At 48.4% G+C, this 20,931-nt stretch overlaps 1 protein-coding gene across 1 annotated transcript; it reads left to right on the forward strand.

Annotated features, from left to right (window-relative positions):
* Window positions 1-514: 514 nt before the first annotated feature.
* tmem182a (transmembrane protein 182a) lies at window positions 515-7,272 on the forward strand (the record flags this gene model as incomplete). Its single annotated transcript, XM_084452057.1, is given in 6 exon segments — window positions 515-670; window positions 3,327-3,453; window positions 4,515-4,613; window positions 5,465-5,487; window positions 5,489-5,603; window positions 7,046-7,272. Coding segments are annotated over 6 exon segments (747 nt in total).
* Window positions 7,273-20,931: the final 13,659 nt, after the last annotated feature.

Consider the following 20,931-nt stretch of genomic DNA (forward strand, 5'->3'; position numbering starts at 1 on the left):
GGGGGGGTCCAGTTGGGTTAGAGTGGGGGGGTGTCCAGTTGCCAGGAGGTATTTCTGTGCCCCCCCCCCTTCCCTCTGACTGGGAGAGGACTGGGGGCAGCAGGCACCTTCAATCAGGCCCCCAAAATAGTACAGGGGGAGGATCCACACCCCTGTGAGCTCCCAGACTGCTCTGCCCTGCTCAGTCCTGTTCTCAGTCCCACACACAGGCAGGCGGGGGACCGAGGAACACTGGAGACCGCGGGACAATAACAACCACATCAGTCAGAGAGAAGGGACCTTTTCATCCTGAGGAAGACGAGGAATCAAGGCTTGAAATATCGACAGAAGGACCACACTCAACCCTGAAGGATTGTATCTGACAGTGCTTCTCCAGCACGCCCAAACATACACACACACACACACACACACACACACACACACACACACACACACACACACACACACACACACACACACACACACACACACACACACACACACACACACACACGTGTGCTGCTGTTAGGGAATCATGAAGCTGAAAGTGGCTCTGTTCTTCGCGGGTCTCTCGGGGGCACTGGCGGCCGTCTGTGTGCTGCTGTCCTTTGGGACGGATTACTGGCTGCTGGCCTCCGAGACCTGTGAGCCTGGAGCCCGCGGCCCGGTCGGACCAAGAGGCGACGTAGACGTAAGAAACATCGACGGCAGAGGAAGCTGCTGTTTGGTTTAATCAGAATCAGAATCACCTGTACTTCCATGCATAATGCATTTACATGCACAGTGTAGCAGGAATATCTCCTGGTGAAATTGAGCTGTTTGTTATAGACTAATGTCACACTGGAAAACGGACAAGACAAGATGCATGCATTTCTTAGAACAGTGTGGAAGAAGGCACCACTTTGTGTAGTTCCAGAGAAGAGAGCTGCAAGGAGTGCTGAAATGCACTCTGTACTTGTTTAATTGAGAAGCCGGATGGGGTTGGTTGGTTGGTTGGTTGATTGGTTGGTTGGTTGGTTGGTTGGTTGGTTGGTTGGCTGGTTGGTTGGTTGATTGGTTGGTTGGTTGGTTGGTTGGTTGGTTGATTGGTTGGTTGGTTGGCTGGTTGGTTGGTTGGTTGGTTGGTTGGTTGGTTGATTGGTTGGTTGGTTGGCTGGTTGGTTGGTTGGCTGGTTGGCTGGTTGGCTGGTTGGTTGGTTGGTTGGTTGGTTGGCTGGTTGGTTGGTTGGTTGGTTGTTTGGCTGGTTGGTTGGTTGGTTGGTTGGCTGGTTGGTTGGTTGGGTGAGATGGTGGGGTAAGACCTTGGTCAAGGAAAGGTCCAGGTGAATTGCATACTGTAATGCTGAATACTAATATACTGAAATACAGGATCTGTGTCATTGGATTCCTGGTGTAATATTACATGGATTACATGGTGTAATATTACATGGATTACATGGTGTAATATTGCATGGAACGTGTGGGAATGCTGCTGAGAGGAAATAACATCCCCGTTTTCCAGTGACCCACTCTACTGATCCTGAGTCCTTAGAGAAACACTTCTCTATCAGAACCTGGACAGACTTCACTCAGAAGAGGTCTATTTTGGTCTGTTTGGTTGTTGGTCCCAAATTGGTGTCCCAAATTGGTGTATGGTCCAATAACTCCTTCAGCAAGTGTGATCTGCAGTCTGCATCATGTGACAGGGTTCCCGGAGGGCCTGTCAGTGAAACCAGATTGGTGTGGTGGGTGTGGTGGGTGTGTGGGTGTGTTGGTGGGGTGGGTGTGTGGGTGTGTGGGTGTGTGGGTGTGTGGGTGTGGTGGGTGTGTGGGTGTGTGGGTGTGTGGGTGTGTGGGTGTGTTGGTGTGGTGGGTGTGTTGGTGTGGTGGGTGTGTTGGTGTGGTGGGTGTGGTGGGTGTGGTGGGTGTGTGGGTGTGTGGGTGTGTGGGTGTGTTGGTGTGTGGGTGTGGTGGGTGTGTGGGTGTGGTGGGTGTGGTGGGTGTGTGGGTGTGTGGGTGGGGTGGGTGTGTGGGTGTGTTGGTGTGTGGGTGTGTGGGTGTGGTGGGTGTGTTGGGTGTGTGGGTGGGGTGGGTGTGTGGGTGTGTGGGTGTGGTGGTGTGGTGGGTGTGGTGGGTGTGGTGGGTGTGTGGGTGTGTGGGTGTGTGGGTGTGGTGGGTGTGTGGGTGTGTGGGTGTGTGGGTGTGTTGGTGTGGTGGGTGTGGTGGGTGTGTGGGTGTGTGGGTGTGTGGGTGTGGTGGGTGTGTGGGTGTGTGGGTGTGTTGGTGTGGTGGGTGTGTTGGTGTGGTGGGTGTGGTGGGTGTGTGGGTGTGGTGGGTGTGGTGGGTGTGTGGGTGTGGTGGGTGTGTGGGTGTGGTGGGTGTGGTGGGTGTGGTGGGTGTGTGGGTGTGGTGGTGTTGGGTGTGTGAGTGCGGGTTAGGGGTAGGGTTAGAGCAGATTCCTGTGATGGGAACAGTGTCAGGGTCTGGTCAGAGTTGAGGCGTGGGTGTAGAATGTCCCCCGCTAGCAGAGCCAGACTGTTGGTGAGCAATGAAACAGGAATCTCAGCATGAGTTCTACGTCTATAAAGCCAAACATAGAAGATGAACCAACGCAGTGGGAGATGAACCAACGCAGTGGGAGATCTCCGTCAGCTCCAGACCGTGGGTTTGTCCGTTCGCTCAGGTCCTTCTGAGGCAGCACTTGAACTTGACATAAAGAAAATGTCCCATTTGAAAGGTACCTGGGAAAAGCGATATTCTTAGGCACATCTGAATTTAATGAACAAAGAGTGACTGTAGCTTGAGAAGGAGAATGAAAGCACGAGGACTCCAAGCTACTGTGGGGGGGGGGGGGTGAAGAGGTGGGTAGATATGGGTGAGGAGAGACAAGCCAGTCTGTGGGAGCTACGGGAAGAGAGAGCAGCTGTCAGGATGACGACAGCCAGAACACGCTTGCTTGACACCTTCTTATGACCACACAGGAAGTGACCACACAGGAAGCGATAGGTGCTCACGCAGCTTGACCCCAGTCACCGCGGTAACATGCTCCTGTGCCAGCTGGTGTGCTGTGGTCTGACGGGGTGAGAGTGAGGGTTAGGGTTAGGGTTAGGGTTAGGGTTAGGGTCAGGGTTAGGGTTAGGGTTAGGGTTAGGGTTAGGGTTAGGGTTAGAGGAGCGGGTGATACCTACACAGGGTTAGGGTTTAGATTAGGGTTGGGGTCAAGATTTGGGCTAGGGTTAGGGCTATGGCTAGCACTTGGTCACTATTCAGGCTCGGGTTAGGATTAAGATTGGGGCTAGGGTTAGCGTGGGGCCTGGTTATTTCCTGGTGTGTATCCCGTTCTAAAGCTCCTCCCTCGTCCTCCTCAGCCAGGACACCTGGTGCTGTCAAAGGAGGACGCCGCGCTCCCCTCCACCTTCTACCACGAGGGCTTCTTCTGGAGATGCTCGTTTGGAGGCAACGTGAATGACGACAGACTCTGGAAGTTCTGGTTCAGTAAGTACTAAGTCCCATTGATACACACTCTGTCCCTCTGTCACATTCGACCACACTGCACAGGGGGCATAGTACACACTGCACAGGGGGCATAGTACACACTGCACAGGGGGCATAGTACACACTGCACAGGGGGCATAGTACACACTGCACAGGGGGCATAGTACACACTGCACAGGGGGCATAGTACAGTAATACTAGTTAACTTACAGTATCAAGTCATATAGTAGGAAGGGTTTCTCTTTCTTTATTCTGCTCGTTCCAAGGCTGAACTCCACCTTTGTTTTTCTCTTTTTCTCTTTGCTGCTCAAGTTTTTTTTGGCACACAGACTTATGTTAATTATGTCTGTATCCACGAGTCACATGGCACTAGTGAGGTCTATGGCATAGAATTTAACTAAAATAAAATTAAATAAAAAAGATGGATTGATGCAGCATGAAGCTGTCATGGTGGTATGTTTCAGACCTCGGTCAGCTGACTGGATGGAGTCTCAGTCATGTGATGTTGTTCTGGTGCTTGGTCAGGTGACTGTGAGTCGTAGGTTTAGTGGAGGGGAGGAGCCAGAGAGGAACTCCCTCCAGCTCTGGAATGACCTGGTGAGGACCTGCTGAATTCCACAGGACAAGGGAGAGAGGGAGAGAGAGAGGGAGAGAGAGAGGGGGGGGAGAGGGAGAGAGAGAGGGAGAGAGAGAGAGAGAGAGAGAGAGGAGGGGGGGGGGAGAGGGAGACGGAAAGCGAGTGATGGAGCGAGGGGAGAGGGGGATATGAGGATGGAGAGATAGATGAGAGGTGTGGTGGAAGAGCAGTGAAGACTATGAAACACTGCGTTACAGAGGAAGCACTGCCCCCTCTCACAGCTCTGCTGCTCTCTCTGTGTTTCTCTCTTCAGCCAACCAGCCCCTACTCCGCTCTGCTGCTCTCTTCTCTCTCTGTGTTTCTCTCTTCAGCCAACCAGCCCTACTCAGCTCTGCTGCTCTCTCTCTCTCTGTGTTTCTCTCTTCAGCCAACCAGCCCCTACTCAGCTCTGCTGCTCTCTCTCTCTCTGTGTTTCTCTCTTCAGCCAACCAGGCGCACTCCAAGGTCTGCCTGCACGCCTACCTCTTCCCCTTCCCCGTGTCCCAGCAGACCCACAACGCCACCACCTACGACTCCGCCATCAGTGAGTGCTCTCTCTGTCTGGGACTTCCTCCCTCCCTCCCTTCTTTCCTTCCTTCTTTCCTTCCTTCCTTCCTTCCTCCTTCCCCCCCCCTTTCCTTCCTTCCTCCCTCCCTCCCTCCCTCCCTTCTTTTCTTCCTTCCTTCCTCCCTCCTTCTTTCCTTCCTTCCTCCTCCTCCCTTTTTTCCTTCCTTCCTTCCTTCCTTCCTTCCTTCCTTCCTTCCTTCCTTCCTTCCTTCCTTCCTTCCTTCCTTCCTTCCTTCCTCCCTTCTTTCCTGCCTTCTTCCTTCCTTCCTTCTTCCTTCCTTCCTCCCTCCCTCCTTCTTTCCTGCCTTCCTCCCTCCCTCACACCCTTCCTCCTTCCTTCCTTCCTTCCTTCCTTCCTTCCTTCCTTCCTTCCTTCCTTCCTTCCTTCCTTCCTTCCTTCCTTCCTTCCTCCTTCCTTCCTTCCTTCCTTCCTTCCTTCCTTCCTCCCTCCCTCCTTCCTTCTCCTTCCTTCTTCCTTCCTCCCTCATTCCTTCCTTCCTTCCTTCCTTTCTGGGAGCAGTCTCTGATCTAACTGAGATTGGACTGGTGAAATCCTGTGCTCTTCTGCACAGCTGACACCCATTCAATTGTATCAGATCATTGATTTGTTTTTCCCACGGAAGGGAGAAAGGAAGCTCTGTATAAATCCTTGAACAGGAGTGTGAGTATTTGAACAGGCCTGTGTAGGTGCTCTATCTTGTGTGTTTGGATCAGACGTGTATTTTAATAAAGTTATATGATTTTGAGATATTGTAGATTTAGAATGATTTATGTGATGTTCTTACTGGTTGCCATGGCAGTCTAATGATTGACATTCACCTTGTCCAGTCTACAGAGGCTTCTGGAGCGTCCTTTGTGCTGATTGGTGTAGCAGCTGTCGTGGTGGGCGGGTTTGTCAACATCTGCGCCGCTCCGTTCTCCAGTCACCGCCTGTATAAGGCAGGGGGCGGGCTCTACCTGACGTCTGGTGAGTCCTGATTGGACAAACCAATCATTATATTGACCAACCCTCTATGCCAACATCTCGCCCAGCCGGTCCCGGAGGTCGTCCGACCAGGGGCTCCTGGTGAAGCCTCGGACCACGTTGAAGACTAAGGGTGAGCGGGTCTTTGGGGCGGAGGCCCCTGGGCTCTGGAATGTTCTCCCCCAGAACCTGAGAGCCTCCACATCTGAGAAGTCCTTTAACAGAGCGTTGAAGGCTCACCTGTTCAGGCCTGCATGTGGACATCTGGAGCTCAACTACTCATCTTTTCTGTTGTTGTGGTTTTTATGATGTAGTAGGAGCTGCCTGTATTTTATATGTGTATTTGTATTTTATGTGTATTTTGGATGTGTGATTTGTATTTTTATTCTCTACTGTGAAGAACTCTGTGCACTCGTGCTGTGAGGGTGTGAGGGTTAGGGGTTAGGGTGAGGGTTAGGGTGAGGGTGAGGGTTAGGGTTAGGGTTAGAGGGTAGGGTGGGGTGAGGGTGAGGGTGAGGGTGGTTAGGGTTAGGGTTAGGGTTAGGGTAGGGTTAGGGTTAGGGTGAGGGTTAGGGTTAGGGTTAGAGGGTGAGGTGAGGGTTAGGGTGAGGGTTAGGGTGAGGGTTAGGGTGAGGGTTAGGGTTAGAGCGCTACTGTATCTAAATAAGGTTTTACTTCCTTTACTTGTCAGTTTGACAGGGATGCAACACGACCCCTTCTGACTGTCCTTCTCCTTCCCTTCCCCTCTCCACTCACTCCCTCCCTCTCTCCTCCCTCTCCACTCACTCCCTCCCTCTCTCTACCCTCTCCACTCACTCCCTCCCTCTCTCTCTCCTCCCTCTCACTGTTACCCTCCTCTCTCTACCCTCTCACTGTTACCCTCCTCTCTCTACCTCCTCCCTCTCTCCTCCCTCTCCCTGTTACTCCCCCCTCTCCTCCCTCTCACTGTTACCCTCCTCTCTCTACCCTCTCACTGTTACCCTCCTCTCTCTACCTCCTCCCTCTCTCCTCCCTCTCCCTGTTACTCCCCCCTCTCCTCCCTCTCACTGTTACCCTCCTCTCTCCTCCCTCTCTACCCTCTCACTGTTACCCTCCTCTCTCTACCCCCTTCCTCTCACTCTGTCTCTTTTCTCATCTCTTCTCCGCTGCCCCCCCCCCCCCTCCCCCCAGGGCTGCTCCTGCTGTGTGTGGTGGTGATGTTTCTCCTCTCTCCTCCCCCCAGGGCTGCTCCTGCTGTGTGGTGGTGATGTTTCTCCTCTCTCCTCTCTCCTCCTCCAGGGCTGCTCCTACTGGGTGTGGTGGTGATGTTTCTCCTCTCTCCTCCTCCAGGGCTGCTCCTGCTGAGTGTGGTGGTGATGTTTCTCCTCTCTCCTCCTCCAGGGCTGCTCCTGCTGGGTGTGGTGGTGATGTTTCTCCTCTCTCCTCTCTCCTCTCTCCTCCTCCAGGGCTGTTCCTGCTGTGTGTGGTGGTGATGTTTGTCCTCTGGCTGGAGGTTCTGGACGTCGTCCCTCTCTACGAGGCCTACCAGCGCTCCTCGCAGTGTCCTGCCTTCAAGCTGACCATCAACTACGGCCTGTCTTTCATGTTCGCGCCGGTCGGCATCTTCTTCTGCCTCCTGGCCGGCCTCCTCTTCCTCCTGATTGGCCGCTCGGTGCAGATGCAGTGCCGCTGAGAGTCGCCGCGACGACAGCCTTTGGCTGGAGGAGTTGTGAGGTTTCTAGAAGCTTCTGGAGCTCCATGCGTTCCTCCTCCAGGACTGGGCTGTGCTTCTGTGTTCCATCAGTCATCCACCAGACAGGAGGCAGGTTCTATGAGCCCTGAGGCGACCCTTGAACCTGCTCACCCACTCAAACAGTACTGTACTTCTCATGTTTAAGAGTATTGAACACAGATTTGAGCTGCAGTCTCACAATGACAGCCGTACATCCATCCCTTATTCTAATGAATTTCATTTGACCACGGGCCTCACAGTGCATCATGGGAAACAGGGTGCCATTTGAGACAAAGCCAAAAGTCTCAGTAGCCCCATCACTCCATGTTACTTGCCTAACACCTGTGGAACGTATGATAGGTTGAATACTGTGGAACGTATGATAGGTTGAATACTGTGCGCTAACAGTTGCCTGATGCATGTCAACCATGTCAACAAGCAGGAAGTAAAAATGGAAAAAGGCTAATCGTTGTTGTTGTTGTTGTTGTTGTTGTTGCTATACTCTCTGTTTCTTTGGTTTGGGGTGGTTGAAATTATTCTGCTTGGAATTATTGTCTAAATGTGTTCACACTGTAAAAGACAGACTGGTAGTCTATAGACCTTGTTACCGTTTGTAGTACGCAGTGCACATGCTGTGGTCGTGCATTTGAATTTTTGTTATAATTTGTTAAAATATCTTTTCATGGTATGAGCAGCATGGAGTGTAAATAGTAAACGTTTCAATAGTTTGACCTGCAGTTTGACCTGCAGTTTGACCTGCAGGCTGTAGCAGTTTGACCTGCAGTTTGACCTGCAGGCTGTAGCAGAACTGGGTGGTGTTCTTCTGATAAGACTTGAGGTATGTATAGGGAGGGAAAGTAATCTCATCGCCCCCTAGTGGTAGCATTCCTAATGCTGAGAAAATGAATGGGATTTCTCATAGGGCTTGGGAAAATGTAGTCCCAGACACGGCCATCTTGTTTCTACACAGGTGTATCTATTCGTCTGATTGCATAGGATTCTATGCAGTAGAGCCAATCAGACAAATAGATAGACCTGTGTAGAAACAAGATGGCCGTGTCTGGGACTACATTTTCCCATTTTCATAGAACCTGCCTCCGAGCCCTATTGACACTCTTTTGAAAAATCAAAAACGACCGGGCCGATGAAGCGCTTTCATAGCAAATTGCATTGAGAGTAACAGGGCGTTATCATTGAGAGTAACAGGGCGTTATCATTGAGAGTAACAGGGCGTTATCATTGAGAGTAACAGGGCGTTATCATTGAGAGTAACAGGGCGTTATCATTGAGAGTAACAGGGCGTTATCATTGAGAGTAACAGGGCGTTATCATTGAGAGTAACAGGGCGTTATCTGTATAGATATATAGTAACAGGGCGTTATCTGAATAGATATCTTGCATTGAGAGTAACAGGGCGTTATAACAGGGCGTTATCTGTATAGATATATAGTAACAGGGCGTTATCTGTATAGATATATAGTAACAGGGCGTTATCATTGAGAGTAACAGGGCGTTATCTGTATAGATATATAGTAACAGGGCGTTATCTGAATAGATATCTTGCATTGAGAGTAACAGGGCGTTATAACAGGGCGTTATCTGTATAGATATATAGTAACAGGGCGTTATCTGTATAGATATATAGTAACAGGGCGTTATCTGTATAGATATATAGTAACAGGGCGTTATAACAGGGCGTTATCTGTATAGATATATAGTAACAGGGCGTTATCATTGAGAGTAACAGGGCGTGATCTGTATCTATCGCCCTGGACCAGGTCTCACTGGAGGAGTGGAGCAATTTCGAAAGACTTTTAAAGAAGGCGAAATACTGTTTGAAATTCTCACGGTTAGTAGGTTATTACTGTAAAGACACTCACAAGTTTTTGTTTTGATAACTTCACCGAAATGGCTTCGTAGTAATTAATAGAAAATCCGGTCTATGGGAGTTTACATTGAAACTCCTCACCGATAGGAACAGATCCGCTAGGGGCGCATGTTCTCACTTTCCCTCCTATAGCAGCATATCTTCTCCTGCATCAAACCAGTAACATGTGAACTCATTGAACTTGTTTGAATTGTAAATAGTAGACACATACTTATGTGACATATAATTATAGCATTGCTATTTTAATGTTCAAATACCATATGACGTTAACAAGAATAAAATATATTTCGTGAATTTTGATGGAAGTGTGTCTGTGCACATGCGCCTGTCAACCACCAGAGGGGAGCATTGTCTCATCTCACACGTGCTGCTTCTCTAGGTAGAAAAACAAATCATTCTACTTAAATCTCTGAGATATGGAATCTGTATGTAGGCTTATAGCCTACCTATGCATCCCATCACAACTTTAGAACCTTAGGATCTGAAGCAACCTGAAGAACACATTCACACATCGTCTGTCAGCTGCGCGGTCATTTCACCCCTGAATGAAGCGTTTGATGGGATCTTCAGGCCAGTCTCGTGTTTGGTGACTGGATCAACATGATAGACTCACCTCAACATCCCGCATCCGAGGGGCTCTGTCAGGAAATGTAGAATCCTGCAATACAGACTTGTGGTTATTATTCTGACAGAACTATCTTTGATTTGCAGTCAGAGATGTTCCTCATACTTGCCTCTCAAGTCCATGGGTAGAAGCCTCAACAGAATGATTATGACTCCTATAGCCACAGAGAATGACGGGTAGAGGCTGTTCACTAAATGAGAAACCCTGCAATAGGCTATAAGTGTGAGAGAGAGCATTTAAATTAATTCTATAATGAATGAATGATTCAATTATTTACGTGTCAGGGCACACAAGTGGCCCATCCCACACGGCATTACAAGACACCGATACTAGACCATTAGATGACCATTCATAGACCATTAGATGACCATTCATAGACTATTAGATGACCATTCATAGACCGTTTAGATGACCATATCATAGACCATTAGATTACCATTCATAGACTATTAGATGACCATTCATAGACCGTTTAGATGACCATTCATAGACCGTTTAGATGACCATATCATAGACCATTAGATGACCATTTATAGACCGTTTATATGACCATTCATAGACCATTTAGATGACCATTCATAGACCGTTTAGATGACCATTCATAGACCATTTAGATGACCATTCATAGACCATTAGATGACCATTCATATACCATTTAGATGACCATTCATAGACCATTAGATGACCATTCATAGACCATTAGATGACCATTCATAGACTATTAGATGACCATTCATAGACCGTTTAGATGACCATTCATATACCGTTTAAGATGACCATTCATAGACCATTAGATGTCCATTCATAGACCGTTTAGATGACCATTCATAGACCATTTAGATGACCATTCATAGACCGTTTAGATGACCATTCATAGACCATTTAGATGACCATTCATAGACCATTAGATGACCATTCATATACCGTTTAAGATGACCATTCATAGACCGTTTAGATGACCATTCATATACCGTTTAAGATGACCATTCATAGACCATTAGATGTCCATTCATAGACCGTTTAGATGACCATTCATAGACCGTTTAGATGACCATTCATAGACCATTAGATGACCATTCATAGACCGTTTAGATGACCATTCATAGACCATTTCTGCACTTCCTATACAATTAAAGTAAACAGAAAACAGTGCAATAATTTTACGACAGACACTTATTCCAACAGCAAATGTATATCTTATATCAGGCCCAGGCTCATCTGTACAATAGCATCTTTCTTTTGGCCCAAGATTTTTCTATAAATTCAGCTATTGCATCTGTTTAATGTTCAAACAACCATGCTAACATATCTGCGTCTAGCATATAGTGGACATTCTTCACTTTAACTTTATTAACTAAATGTACGCTCAGGTCATGATGGACCTACGACTAGAAGCTGTCCTGATGGCGCAGGAATAACCCACAAGGTCATAGTTCAAATGAAAGTCTAATAAGATAACAACGTTGAATCTTCTCTCTGACCCTTTGCTCCATGGCGTGTGTATGTGTGCGTCCTTGCACACGTGCCTGCTTATGAGTGTGTGTGTACGTGTGCGCGCGCGTTTGTGCATGCTTGTGCGTATGCAGTGTGTGTGTGTGTGCCGTCCAAGGTCCTACCCCCCCAGAACCTGGCCTAGCAGACAGTCATGTCATCAGAGTGACGGTTCCAGCTGAATCCACCACTGTTCTGCATGATTGCCCAGGATAATTGCGTGTTGATAGCGAGGAGGAGAGGAGAGATGGAGAATAATTTCCACTGAGAGATTCCTAAACAAATACCTGGACTCAGGCCTGGAGGGAGAGAGGGCTGAGGAGACTAGACAATGAGGGAGGAGAGAGGAGGAGAGGGGGGAGAGGGAGGAGAGAGGGAGGAGAGAGGAGAGGGAGGGGAGAAGGAGGAGAGAGGAGAGGGAGGGGAGAAGGAGGAGAGGAGAGAGGGAGGAGAGTGAGGAGGGAGGAGAGGGAGTTGAGGGCATATAAGAGGTCGAAGGACTGAACAGATTTATAAAGGGGATGGTGGCGGTTAGGGAGCGCGTGTGTGTGTGTGCGTGTGTGTGTGTGTGTGCATGTGCGTGTGTGTGTGCACAGATGTTTGTGTGTGTGTGTGTGTGTGTGTGTGAGAGAGGTGATAGAACAGGACAGTGTAGCCACATTTGAAGGGGGTGGTGGAGCAGCGAAGGGACCAGGACAGAAAGGGTGAGGGTGAGAGGGTGAGGATGAGAGGGGGTGAGAGGGTAAGGGTTGGGTTAAGGTTGAGTGAGGGTGAGGGTTGGGTTAAGGTTGAGTGAGGGTGAGGGTTGGGTTAAGGTTGAGTGAGGGTGAGGGTTGGGTTAAGGTTGAGTGAGGGTGAGGGTTGGGTTAAGGTTGAGGCAGAGATGCAGTCAGAATGAGCTCCTTTTATTGAAAACTAACAAACACGTGACCTGAGGTGGACGAGTGGGTTAGGGTCAGGGTTAGGGTCAGGGTTAGGGTCAGGGTCAGGGTTAGGGTTAGGGTTAGGGTCAGGGTTAGGGTCAGGGTTAGGCCACGTTACACCCTGCTCTCCTCCTTATGAACAGTGAGGCAGGCCACATCCTCCGTAGAGAGAGCTTTACATCGTTTCACATTGAACTTGTAATAATAAATAGACAATGGGCCCTGTGTTAATGCCCTGTGTTAATGCCCTGCGTTAATGCCCTGTGTTAATGCCCTGTGTTAATGCCCTGTGTTAATGCCCTGTGTTAATGCCCCCTGTGTTAATGCCCTGCGTTAATGCCCTGTGTTAATGCCCTGTGTTAATGCCCTGCGTTAATGCCCTGTGTTAATGCCCTGTGTTAATGCCCTGTGTTAATGCCCTGTGTTAATGCCCTGCGTTAATGCCCTGTGTTAATGCCCTGCGTTAATGCCCTGTGTTAATGCCCTGCGTTAATGTGAACATTTACAATTCAGGACTGCGGCTCGTATTCTAATCACCACTAGCTCTTCAGGCCGCTCCTCTCTAACGCAGCTCCTCTCTAACGCAGCTCCTCTCTAACGCAGCTCCTCTCTAACGCAGCTCCTCTCTAACGCAGCTCTTCTCTAACGCAGCTCCTCTCTAACGCAGCTCCTCTCTAACGCAGCTCCTCTCTAACGCAGCTCCTCTCTAACGCAGCTCCTCTCTAACGCAGCTCCTCTCTAACTCAGCTCCTCTCTAACGCAGCTCCTCTCTAACGCAGCTCCTCTCTAACGCAGCTCCTCTCTAACGCAGCTCCTGGTGGAAAGTTCCTTCAAACCTCAACAGACCAACGGCAGCGTTTTCGTTTAAAGGCAAATGTTATTTTTAAGGTGAATTTGAGTCTGATGAACAGCACAGAGAGGGACTTACCTTACGGACACCATCACGTTGCTTTTCATTTGCATAACAGCAAAAAAAGTTTATCCTTTCTAGTCCTGTTTCTGTGTCCTGTCCCTGTGTCCTGTCTCTGTGTCCTGTCTCTGTGTCCTGTCCCTGTGTCCTGTCTCTGTGTCCTGTCTCTGTGTCCTGTCCCTGTGTCCTGTCCCTGTGTCCTGTCCCTGTGTCCTGTCTCTGTGTCCTGTCTCTGTGTCCTGTCCCTGTGTCCTGTCTCTGTGTCCTGTCCCTGTGTCCTGTCTCTGTGTCCTGGTGTGTCCAGGCCTGTGGACGTCCTGTCTCTGTGTCCTGTCTCTGTGTCCTGTCTCTGTGTCCTGTCTCTGAGTCCTGTCCTTGTGTCCTGTCCCTGTGTCCTGTCTCTGTGTTCTGTCTCTGTGTCCTGGTGTGTCCAGGCCTGTGCTTGCTGAGGAGCAGAGGACTGTGGCTCATTTTTAGCTGCTCAAGGCCTCTGGTCTCAAAGGGATGCTAATGAGAAACCCTGGTTCTGCTAATGAGGAACCCTGGTTCTGCTAATGAGGAACCTTCACATGTTAATGAACCAGCATGTGGGGTTTCCTCTAGAGGAGCAGGGCTGTGTTCATCCAGACTACAGCGCTCTGGAGTGGACGCTGCTGAGAGGGCCTTTGTTTCACTATTCTGTGAATGAAGCCCTCCATTTTGTTTTATGCAGGGAACTCGAGTGGCTCTTGATACGTGTGATGAGTGAGCTGACAGGTTTCTACCTACAGTCTGAAACCCAGAAATATTCAAAGTGCATTAATGCTCTCAACAGGAACATGTGATCCTATCTATCAGATACGATTCTTCACTACGACAGGAAATCTTGTTAAAAGCTTTGAAATGCCAGCAAATATTTACAGAATAAACATGATCTTTCATTACGTTGCTGTCTTGTCCACATGTAGATAACATATTGACTGCAATAGCCGCAAGAATTGCTTGTACTTTATTGAAATTACTTTTTGCTCCTTTTTTGGATGTTGCATACTGTATATGATCATACTGTACTGTACATTATCTGGTCATTCGACTGCTTATTTGAACTTGCATTCATTATCTTGCCTACTGCTTATTTGAGCTTCCCCTCTAGCCATTGATTAATGCCGTAGTCAAACACCCGTTGATTTGTCATGAATATTCAACATGTCCCTTCAAGTTTTATTCAGTGCTGTAGAGTGGCTGGGAGAGGCTGGGAGGGGCTGGGAGAGGCTGGGAGGGGCTGGGAGAGGCTGGGAGGGGCTGGGAGAGGCAGGGAGAGGCAGGGAGGGGCTGGGAGGGGCTGGGAGGGGCTGGGAGAGGCTGGGAGAGGCTGGGAGAGGCTGGGAGGGGCTGGGAGGGGCTGGGAGAGGCTGGGAGGGGCAGGGAGAGGCTGGGAGGGGCTGGGAGAGGCTGGGAGAGGCTGGGAGAGGCTGGGAGGGGCTGGGAGAGGCTGGGAGGGGCTGGGAGGGGCTGGGAGAGGCTGGGAGGGGCAGGGAGAGGCTGGGAGGGGCTGGGAGGGGCTGGGAGGGTCTTGGTGCTCCAGAGCTCAACCTCATTCTGACCCCTCTGATGGTGGCGCTACAACTCTAGAAGCAGCTATTTTAGACCAAAGCTTCTGTGCTGCCGTGTCCTATTATCTTAAAGAGTTATCCTGATGAGCAAACGCAGGACTGAGCTTTAGAGACCAGTGGCCTTGTCTCTCCTCCACCTCTCTCTGCTTCTAGCCTGTCATGTTCAGAGGGAAAATACTCCACAGTGTGTCCACTTGTGTGCCCTTTAAGTGCATATTTCATATTTCATTCTGAGGTGTTTCGAGTGAGCAGAAGCCTCTGCACCCCTGAGCCAGAGAGACCATTCTGAAGAGAGACCGTTCTGAAGAGCCAGAGAGACCATTCTGAAGAGCCAGAGAGACCATTCTGAAGAGCCAGAGAGACCATTCTGAAGAGCCAGAGAGACCATTCTGAAGAGGCGATGGAGCAGCCTTGAGCCAGAGAGACCGTTCTGAGCCAGAGAGACCGTTCTGAAGAGACGATGGAGCCCAGAGCCAGAGAGACCGTTCTGATCTCCTCTCGGCGGCGGTATAGCTCAAGGAGGTAGAGCGGGTCGTTCAGTGATCGTTTGGTCAGTGGTGTGAATCCCGGCTTCTCCTGACTACCTGTCGAAGTGTCCTTGGGCAAGACACTGAACCCCAAAATTGCTCCGAATGAGCAGGCAAGCGCCTAACCCTAACCCGTTACAAATGCAGTACCTATACCTATACTCACACACTTTCTCTGCTGTAGATATGGGAAAATAAAATTAACTCTACCCACATTCTCCGCTACTCAAGAGCTTCTCTTTTTCTCTTTTTCACCCATTCTTAAAAAATCACACCCAGGCGGTGAAGTAAGCAGTGCCGGTTTATGAGCGTCCGTTCTGAGCATGAGATTTAGACCAACACCGCTGCACACCTGCAGTCCAGATGTATGGGTATTGGTCTAAATCTCATGCTCAGAACGGACACATGGACGGTCAGACGGACACATACTGTTTAGTGCACCGCTTAGAAACAGCATCCTGACTGAAGGCATGACCCCTGACCTCCACCAGCTTCCATTCAACCAGTTAGTTGAATGTTTCAATCTAGGTCCAAATAGGTGTACAGGTCCTATTGTACCATGTGAACTACACCTGTTCATTATCAGTAGCACTATATGCAGATGCTGTTGAAGTTGTGTTAGTAGATGTTCCCTCAGATGCTGTTGAGGTTGTGTTAGTAGATGTTCCCTCAGATGCTGTTGAGGTTGTGTTAGTAGATGTTCCCTCAGATGCTGTTGAGGTTGTGTTAGTAGATGTTCCCTCAGATGCTGTTGAGGTTGTGTTAGTAGATGTTCCCTCAGATGCTGTTGAGGTTGTGTTAGTAGATGTTCCCTCAGATGCTGTTGAGGTTGTGTTAGTAGATGTTCCCTCAGATGCTGTTGAGGTTGTTAGTAGATGTTTCCTCAGATGCTGTTGAGGTTGTTAGTAGATGTTCCCTCAGATGCTGTTGAGGTTGTGTTAGTAGATGTTCCCTCAGATGCTGTTGAGGTTGTTAGTAGATGTTCCCTCAGATGCTGTTGAAGTTGTTAGTAGATGTTCCCTCAGATGCTGTTGAGGTTGTGTTAGTAGATGTTCCCTCAGATGCTGTTGAGGTTGTGTTAGTAGATGTTCCCTCAGATGCTGTTGAGGTTGTGTTAGTAGATGTTCCCTCAGGTGCTGTTGAGGTTGTGTTAGTAGATGTTTCCTCAGATGCTGTTGAGGTTGTGTTAGTAGATGTTTCCTCAGATGCTGTTGAGGTTGTGTTAGTAGATGTTCCCTCTCGTAGTCCCAGAATGGCGGCGCTGTAGTGCCGCTGGTCTCAGGCTGGGAGCATTCATGCTGTTGGTGTCCTGCCCGTTCAAGTCACTGAGCAGGAATCCTGCAGACAGTTCAAGACAATAACATGTTTATAAATTCAGCCTTACGAGAGGCTCTGTCACTTCCCTCTCTCCTTAGCATGTCAGCATGGGACAATGAATTCAAAAATATACATAGACGAGCTCTGCTTACCATATTTTATTACACAAATATACAATTCTAATGTGTTTTATTCAAATGCTTGATATTTCCTTTGGTTTGCCACTCATGAGTATTCATAGGATTTGTTTTATATGCGATCTCACCTCATTAGAGAAGCATTTATGAAAATCACAATGTATTATTTATTAAAACTTAAACAAAACCAAAATATAGGCCTATTATTTACGCTTGAACTACACGAACCAGCATTAGAATCAGCGGTTGTGGGTAATCTGGGTGACATGTCTCCAGGACAACAGAGCTCAGGCAGATTCTAATGCGCTAGCGTCACGAACCAGAGAGCAGGTTGACTAGTTCTGTCTGTGTGATCATGGCTGGAGGAAACAGGACCATGGGGCGTCCAAGCACGATGACAGGCTGAGAGAGAGGAGAAAGAGGGGCATCCGAGCCCGGTGACAGGGTGAGAGAGAGGAGGAAGAGGAGACCAGGACCCGCGGGGCGTCTGAGCCCAGTGACAGGGTGAGAGAGCGGAGGAAGAGGGGCGTCCAAGCCTGGTGACAGGCTGAGAGAGAGGAGGAAGAGGGAGAGAGGGGCGTCCAAGCCTGGTGACAGGCTGAGAGAGAGGAGGAAGAGAGGGGCGTCCGAGCCTGGTGACAGGGTGAGAGAGGGGAGGAAGAGGGAAAGAGGGGCGTCCGAGCCTGGTGACAGGGTGAGAGAGAGGAGGAAGAGGGAAAGAGGGGCGTCCAAGCCTGGTGACAGGGTGAGAGAGAGGAGGAAGAGGGAAAGAGGGGCGTCCAAGCCTGGTGACAGGGTGAGAGAGAGGAGGAAGAGGGAAAGAGGGGCGTCCAAGCCTGGTGACAGGGTGAGAGAGAGGAGGAAGACACACTAGGCAGACAGACAAATATGGACAAAAATATTGACCAAGCTGGCTTGAACCTGCTGAACCTGCTGAACCTGCTGAACCTGCTGAACCATGGCTAGATGCTGGACGTCCCAGTGGTTGAGGTTCCAGAGCCGTGGGATGTTCTCTGGGGATAGAAGCTCTGGAGACGTGTTCCATCTCTGAACAACTGAACAGGATGTAAAGCTGCTTCACTATCAGGACCTAGGCAGGACACACATGGTCTGCACCTTCCCTTCCTTTCAGACGAGTCTTTATAGATCTGCACCTTCCCTTCCTTTCAGACGAGTCTTTATAGATCTGCACCTTCCCTTCCTTTCAGACAAGTCTTTATAGATCTGCACCTTCCCTTCCTTTCAGACGAGTCTTTATAGATCTGCACCTTCCCTTCCTTTCAGACGAGTCTTTATAGATCTGCACCTTCCCTTCCTTTCAGACGAGTCTTTATAGATCTGCACCTTTCCTTCCTTTCAGACGAGTCTTTATAGATCTGCACCTTCCCTTCCTTTCAGACGAGTCTTTATAGATCTGCACCTTTCCTTCCTTTCAGACGAGTCTTTATAGATCTGCACCTTCCCTTCCTTTCAGACGAGTCTTTATAGATCTGCACCTTCCCTTCCTTTCAGACGAGTCTTTATAGATCTGCACCTTCCCTTCCTTTCAGACGAGTCTTTATAGATCTGCACCTTCCCTTCCTTTCAGACGAGTCTTTATAGATCTGCACCTTCCCTTCCTTTCAGACAAGTCTTTATAGATCTGCACCTTCCCTTCCTTTCAGACGAGTCTTTATAGATCTGCACCTTCCCTTCCTTTCAGACAAGTCTTTATAGATCTGCACCTTTCCTTCCTTTCAGACGAGTCTTTATAGATCTGCACCTTCCCTTCCTTTCAGACGAGTCTTTATAGATCTGCACCTTCCCTTCCTTTCAGACGAGTCTTTATAGATCTGCACCTTCCCTTCCTTTCAGACGAGTCTTTATAGATCTGCACCTTCCCTTCCTTTCAGACGAGTCTTTATAGATCTGCACCTTTCCTTCCTTTCAGACGAGTCTTTATAGATCTGCACCTTCCCTTCCTTTCAGACGAGTCTTTATAGATCTGCACCTTCCCTTCCTTTCAGACGAGTCTTTATACAGCGGTCAGATGAGTCTTTATACAGAAGTCAGACGAGTCTTTATACAGCGGTCAGATGAGTCTTTATACAGCGGTCAGATGAGTCTTTATACAGCGGTCAGATGAGTCTTTATACAGCGCTCAGATGAGTCTTTATACAGCAGTCAGATGAGTCTTTATACAGCAGTCAGATGAGTCTTTATACAGCGGTCAGATGAGTCTTTATTCAGCGGTCAGATGAGTCTTTATACAGCGGTCAGACGAGTCTTTATACAGCGGTCAGATGAGTCTTTATACAGCGGTCAGATGAGTCTTTATTCAGCGGTCAGATGAGTCTTTATACAGCGGTCAGATGAGTCTTTATACAGCGGTCAGATGAGTCTTTATACAGCGCTCAGATGAGTCTTTATACAGCAGTCAGATGAGTCTTTATACAGCGGTCAGATGAGTCTTTATACAGCGGTCAGATGAGTCTTTATACAGCAGTCAGACGAGTCTTTATACAGCGGTCAGATGAGTCTTTATTCAGCAGTCAGATGAGTCTTTATTCAGCGGTCAGATGAGTCTTTATACAGCGGTCAGATGAGTCTTTATTCAGCAGTCAGATGAGTCTTTATACAGCGGTCAGATGAGTCTTTATACAGCAGTCAGATGAGTCTTTATACAGCGGTCAGATGAGTCTTTATACAGCAGTCAGATGAGTCTTTATTCAGCGGTCAGATGAGTCTTTATACAGCGGTCAACTGCATATGTTGCCTTTTGAGCCAAGGTAAGATTGACATTTCTTGAAAGTTAAATCCTGTGTTGTTTACTAATGTTGTTTACTGGTTTAGTAGTGGTAAATAATGTTGTTTACTGGTTTTGTAATGGTAAATAATGTTGTTTACTGGTTTTGTAGTGGTAAATAATGCTGTTTCCTGGGTTTGCAGTGGTAAATAATGTTGTTTACTGGTTTTGCAGTGGTAAATAATGCTGTTTACTGGTTTTGTAGTGGTAAATAATGCTGTTTCCTGGGTTTGCAGTGGTAAATAATGTTGTTTGCTGGTTTTGCAGTGGAAAATAATGTAATGATATCATGAGCTGAGTTGTTAGATGGGGTGAGTGCATAATGTATCTCCATGCAGACGATTAATTAATATGTTCATATATCAATTTATTCATTAATACGTCTGGATAGTTATGTAGTTTAGTCTTTTTTAAATGTTTTCGGCACATACAGTGTGAGATATGCCATTAACACACACACACACACACACACACACACACACACACACACACTTACCTTTTCGTGAGGAGGCTCATACTGAAGACTGTGATCTGTTGAAGACAGGAAATTGAGTGATCATCGATCGGGTGGGAAGCACCCAACATCCTGTTTCAATCCCTCTCTGTTATCTGGAGTGAGACTCGCCCTCACGTCTCACTGACAGGCCTGTCTCTCCATGTCTCTCCCTCATCATCCCTCATCCCTCCTCTGTTTCCTCTCGTCACTCTGCTCTGCAGCATCTCTCTCTTTCATCATCTCTCTCTCTTTTCTCATCTCTCTCTCTTTTCTCATCTCTCTCTTTTCTCATCTCTCTCATGCTTGTCTGCAACTTGATCTCACAGCATCACATCACTGTCTAGACTTCTATAGGAATGAATCTATACATCCAGTGAAGCTGTGAAGACGACCTGTGGTCTCGTTCAAGCCCTCGTCTCCTCAGGAAGAGGCCTGTTGAAATGTGTCTGTTGCTGTTCTTCCGTCGGCCCTGAAAACTTTCTCTGAGAAGTCAGAAGGAAGAAGGAGGGGTTATTATGAAGCAGGTCACACTCCAGCGCCTGCTGTTACACCGTTGATAAATAAACATGATTCAAAAGATCTGTCGGGTCCCGTTAGTGTTCTCCTGGTCGTGGCTCATTTGAATCACTGCTCTCGGGGTAAGGAATATTTAATTACACCGAATTAGATGAATAATCACCAATTCAATTTCCCAGTAGCCACCAGCACACAAAGGGACTGGCGCAGGGATATTACATATTTACACCCCCCCCCATACCACCCACTACCCTAGAATACTTTAACAATAAGCAAACATGAATATCCATTCATCTCTCTGTGTTGCAGGAAGAGCTCTAGTCCTGCTCAGTTGCTTGGGATGAACCGCTGCTTGTTACAAAGCAAAGTGACAATGATGTTGGTTTATTTCACAGACATAGCACTTTGTTTGT

Source organism: Borostomias antarcticus (genome assembly GCF_949987555.1).
Source record: "Borostomias antarcticus genome assembly, chromosome: 17".
Taxonomy (NCBI): domain Eukaryota; kingdom Metazoa; phylum Chordata; class Actinopteri; order Stomiiformes; family Stomiidae; genus Borostomias; species Borostomias antarcticus.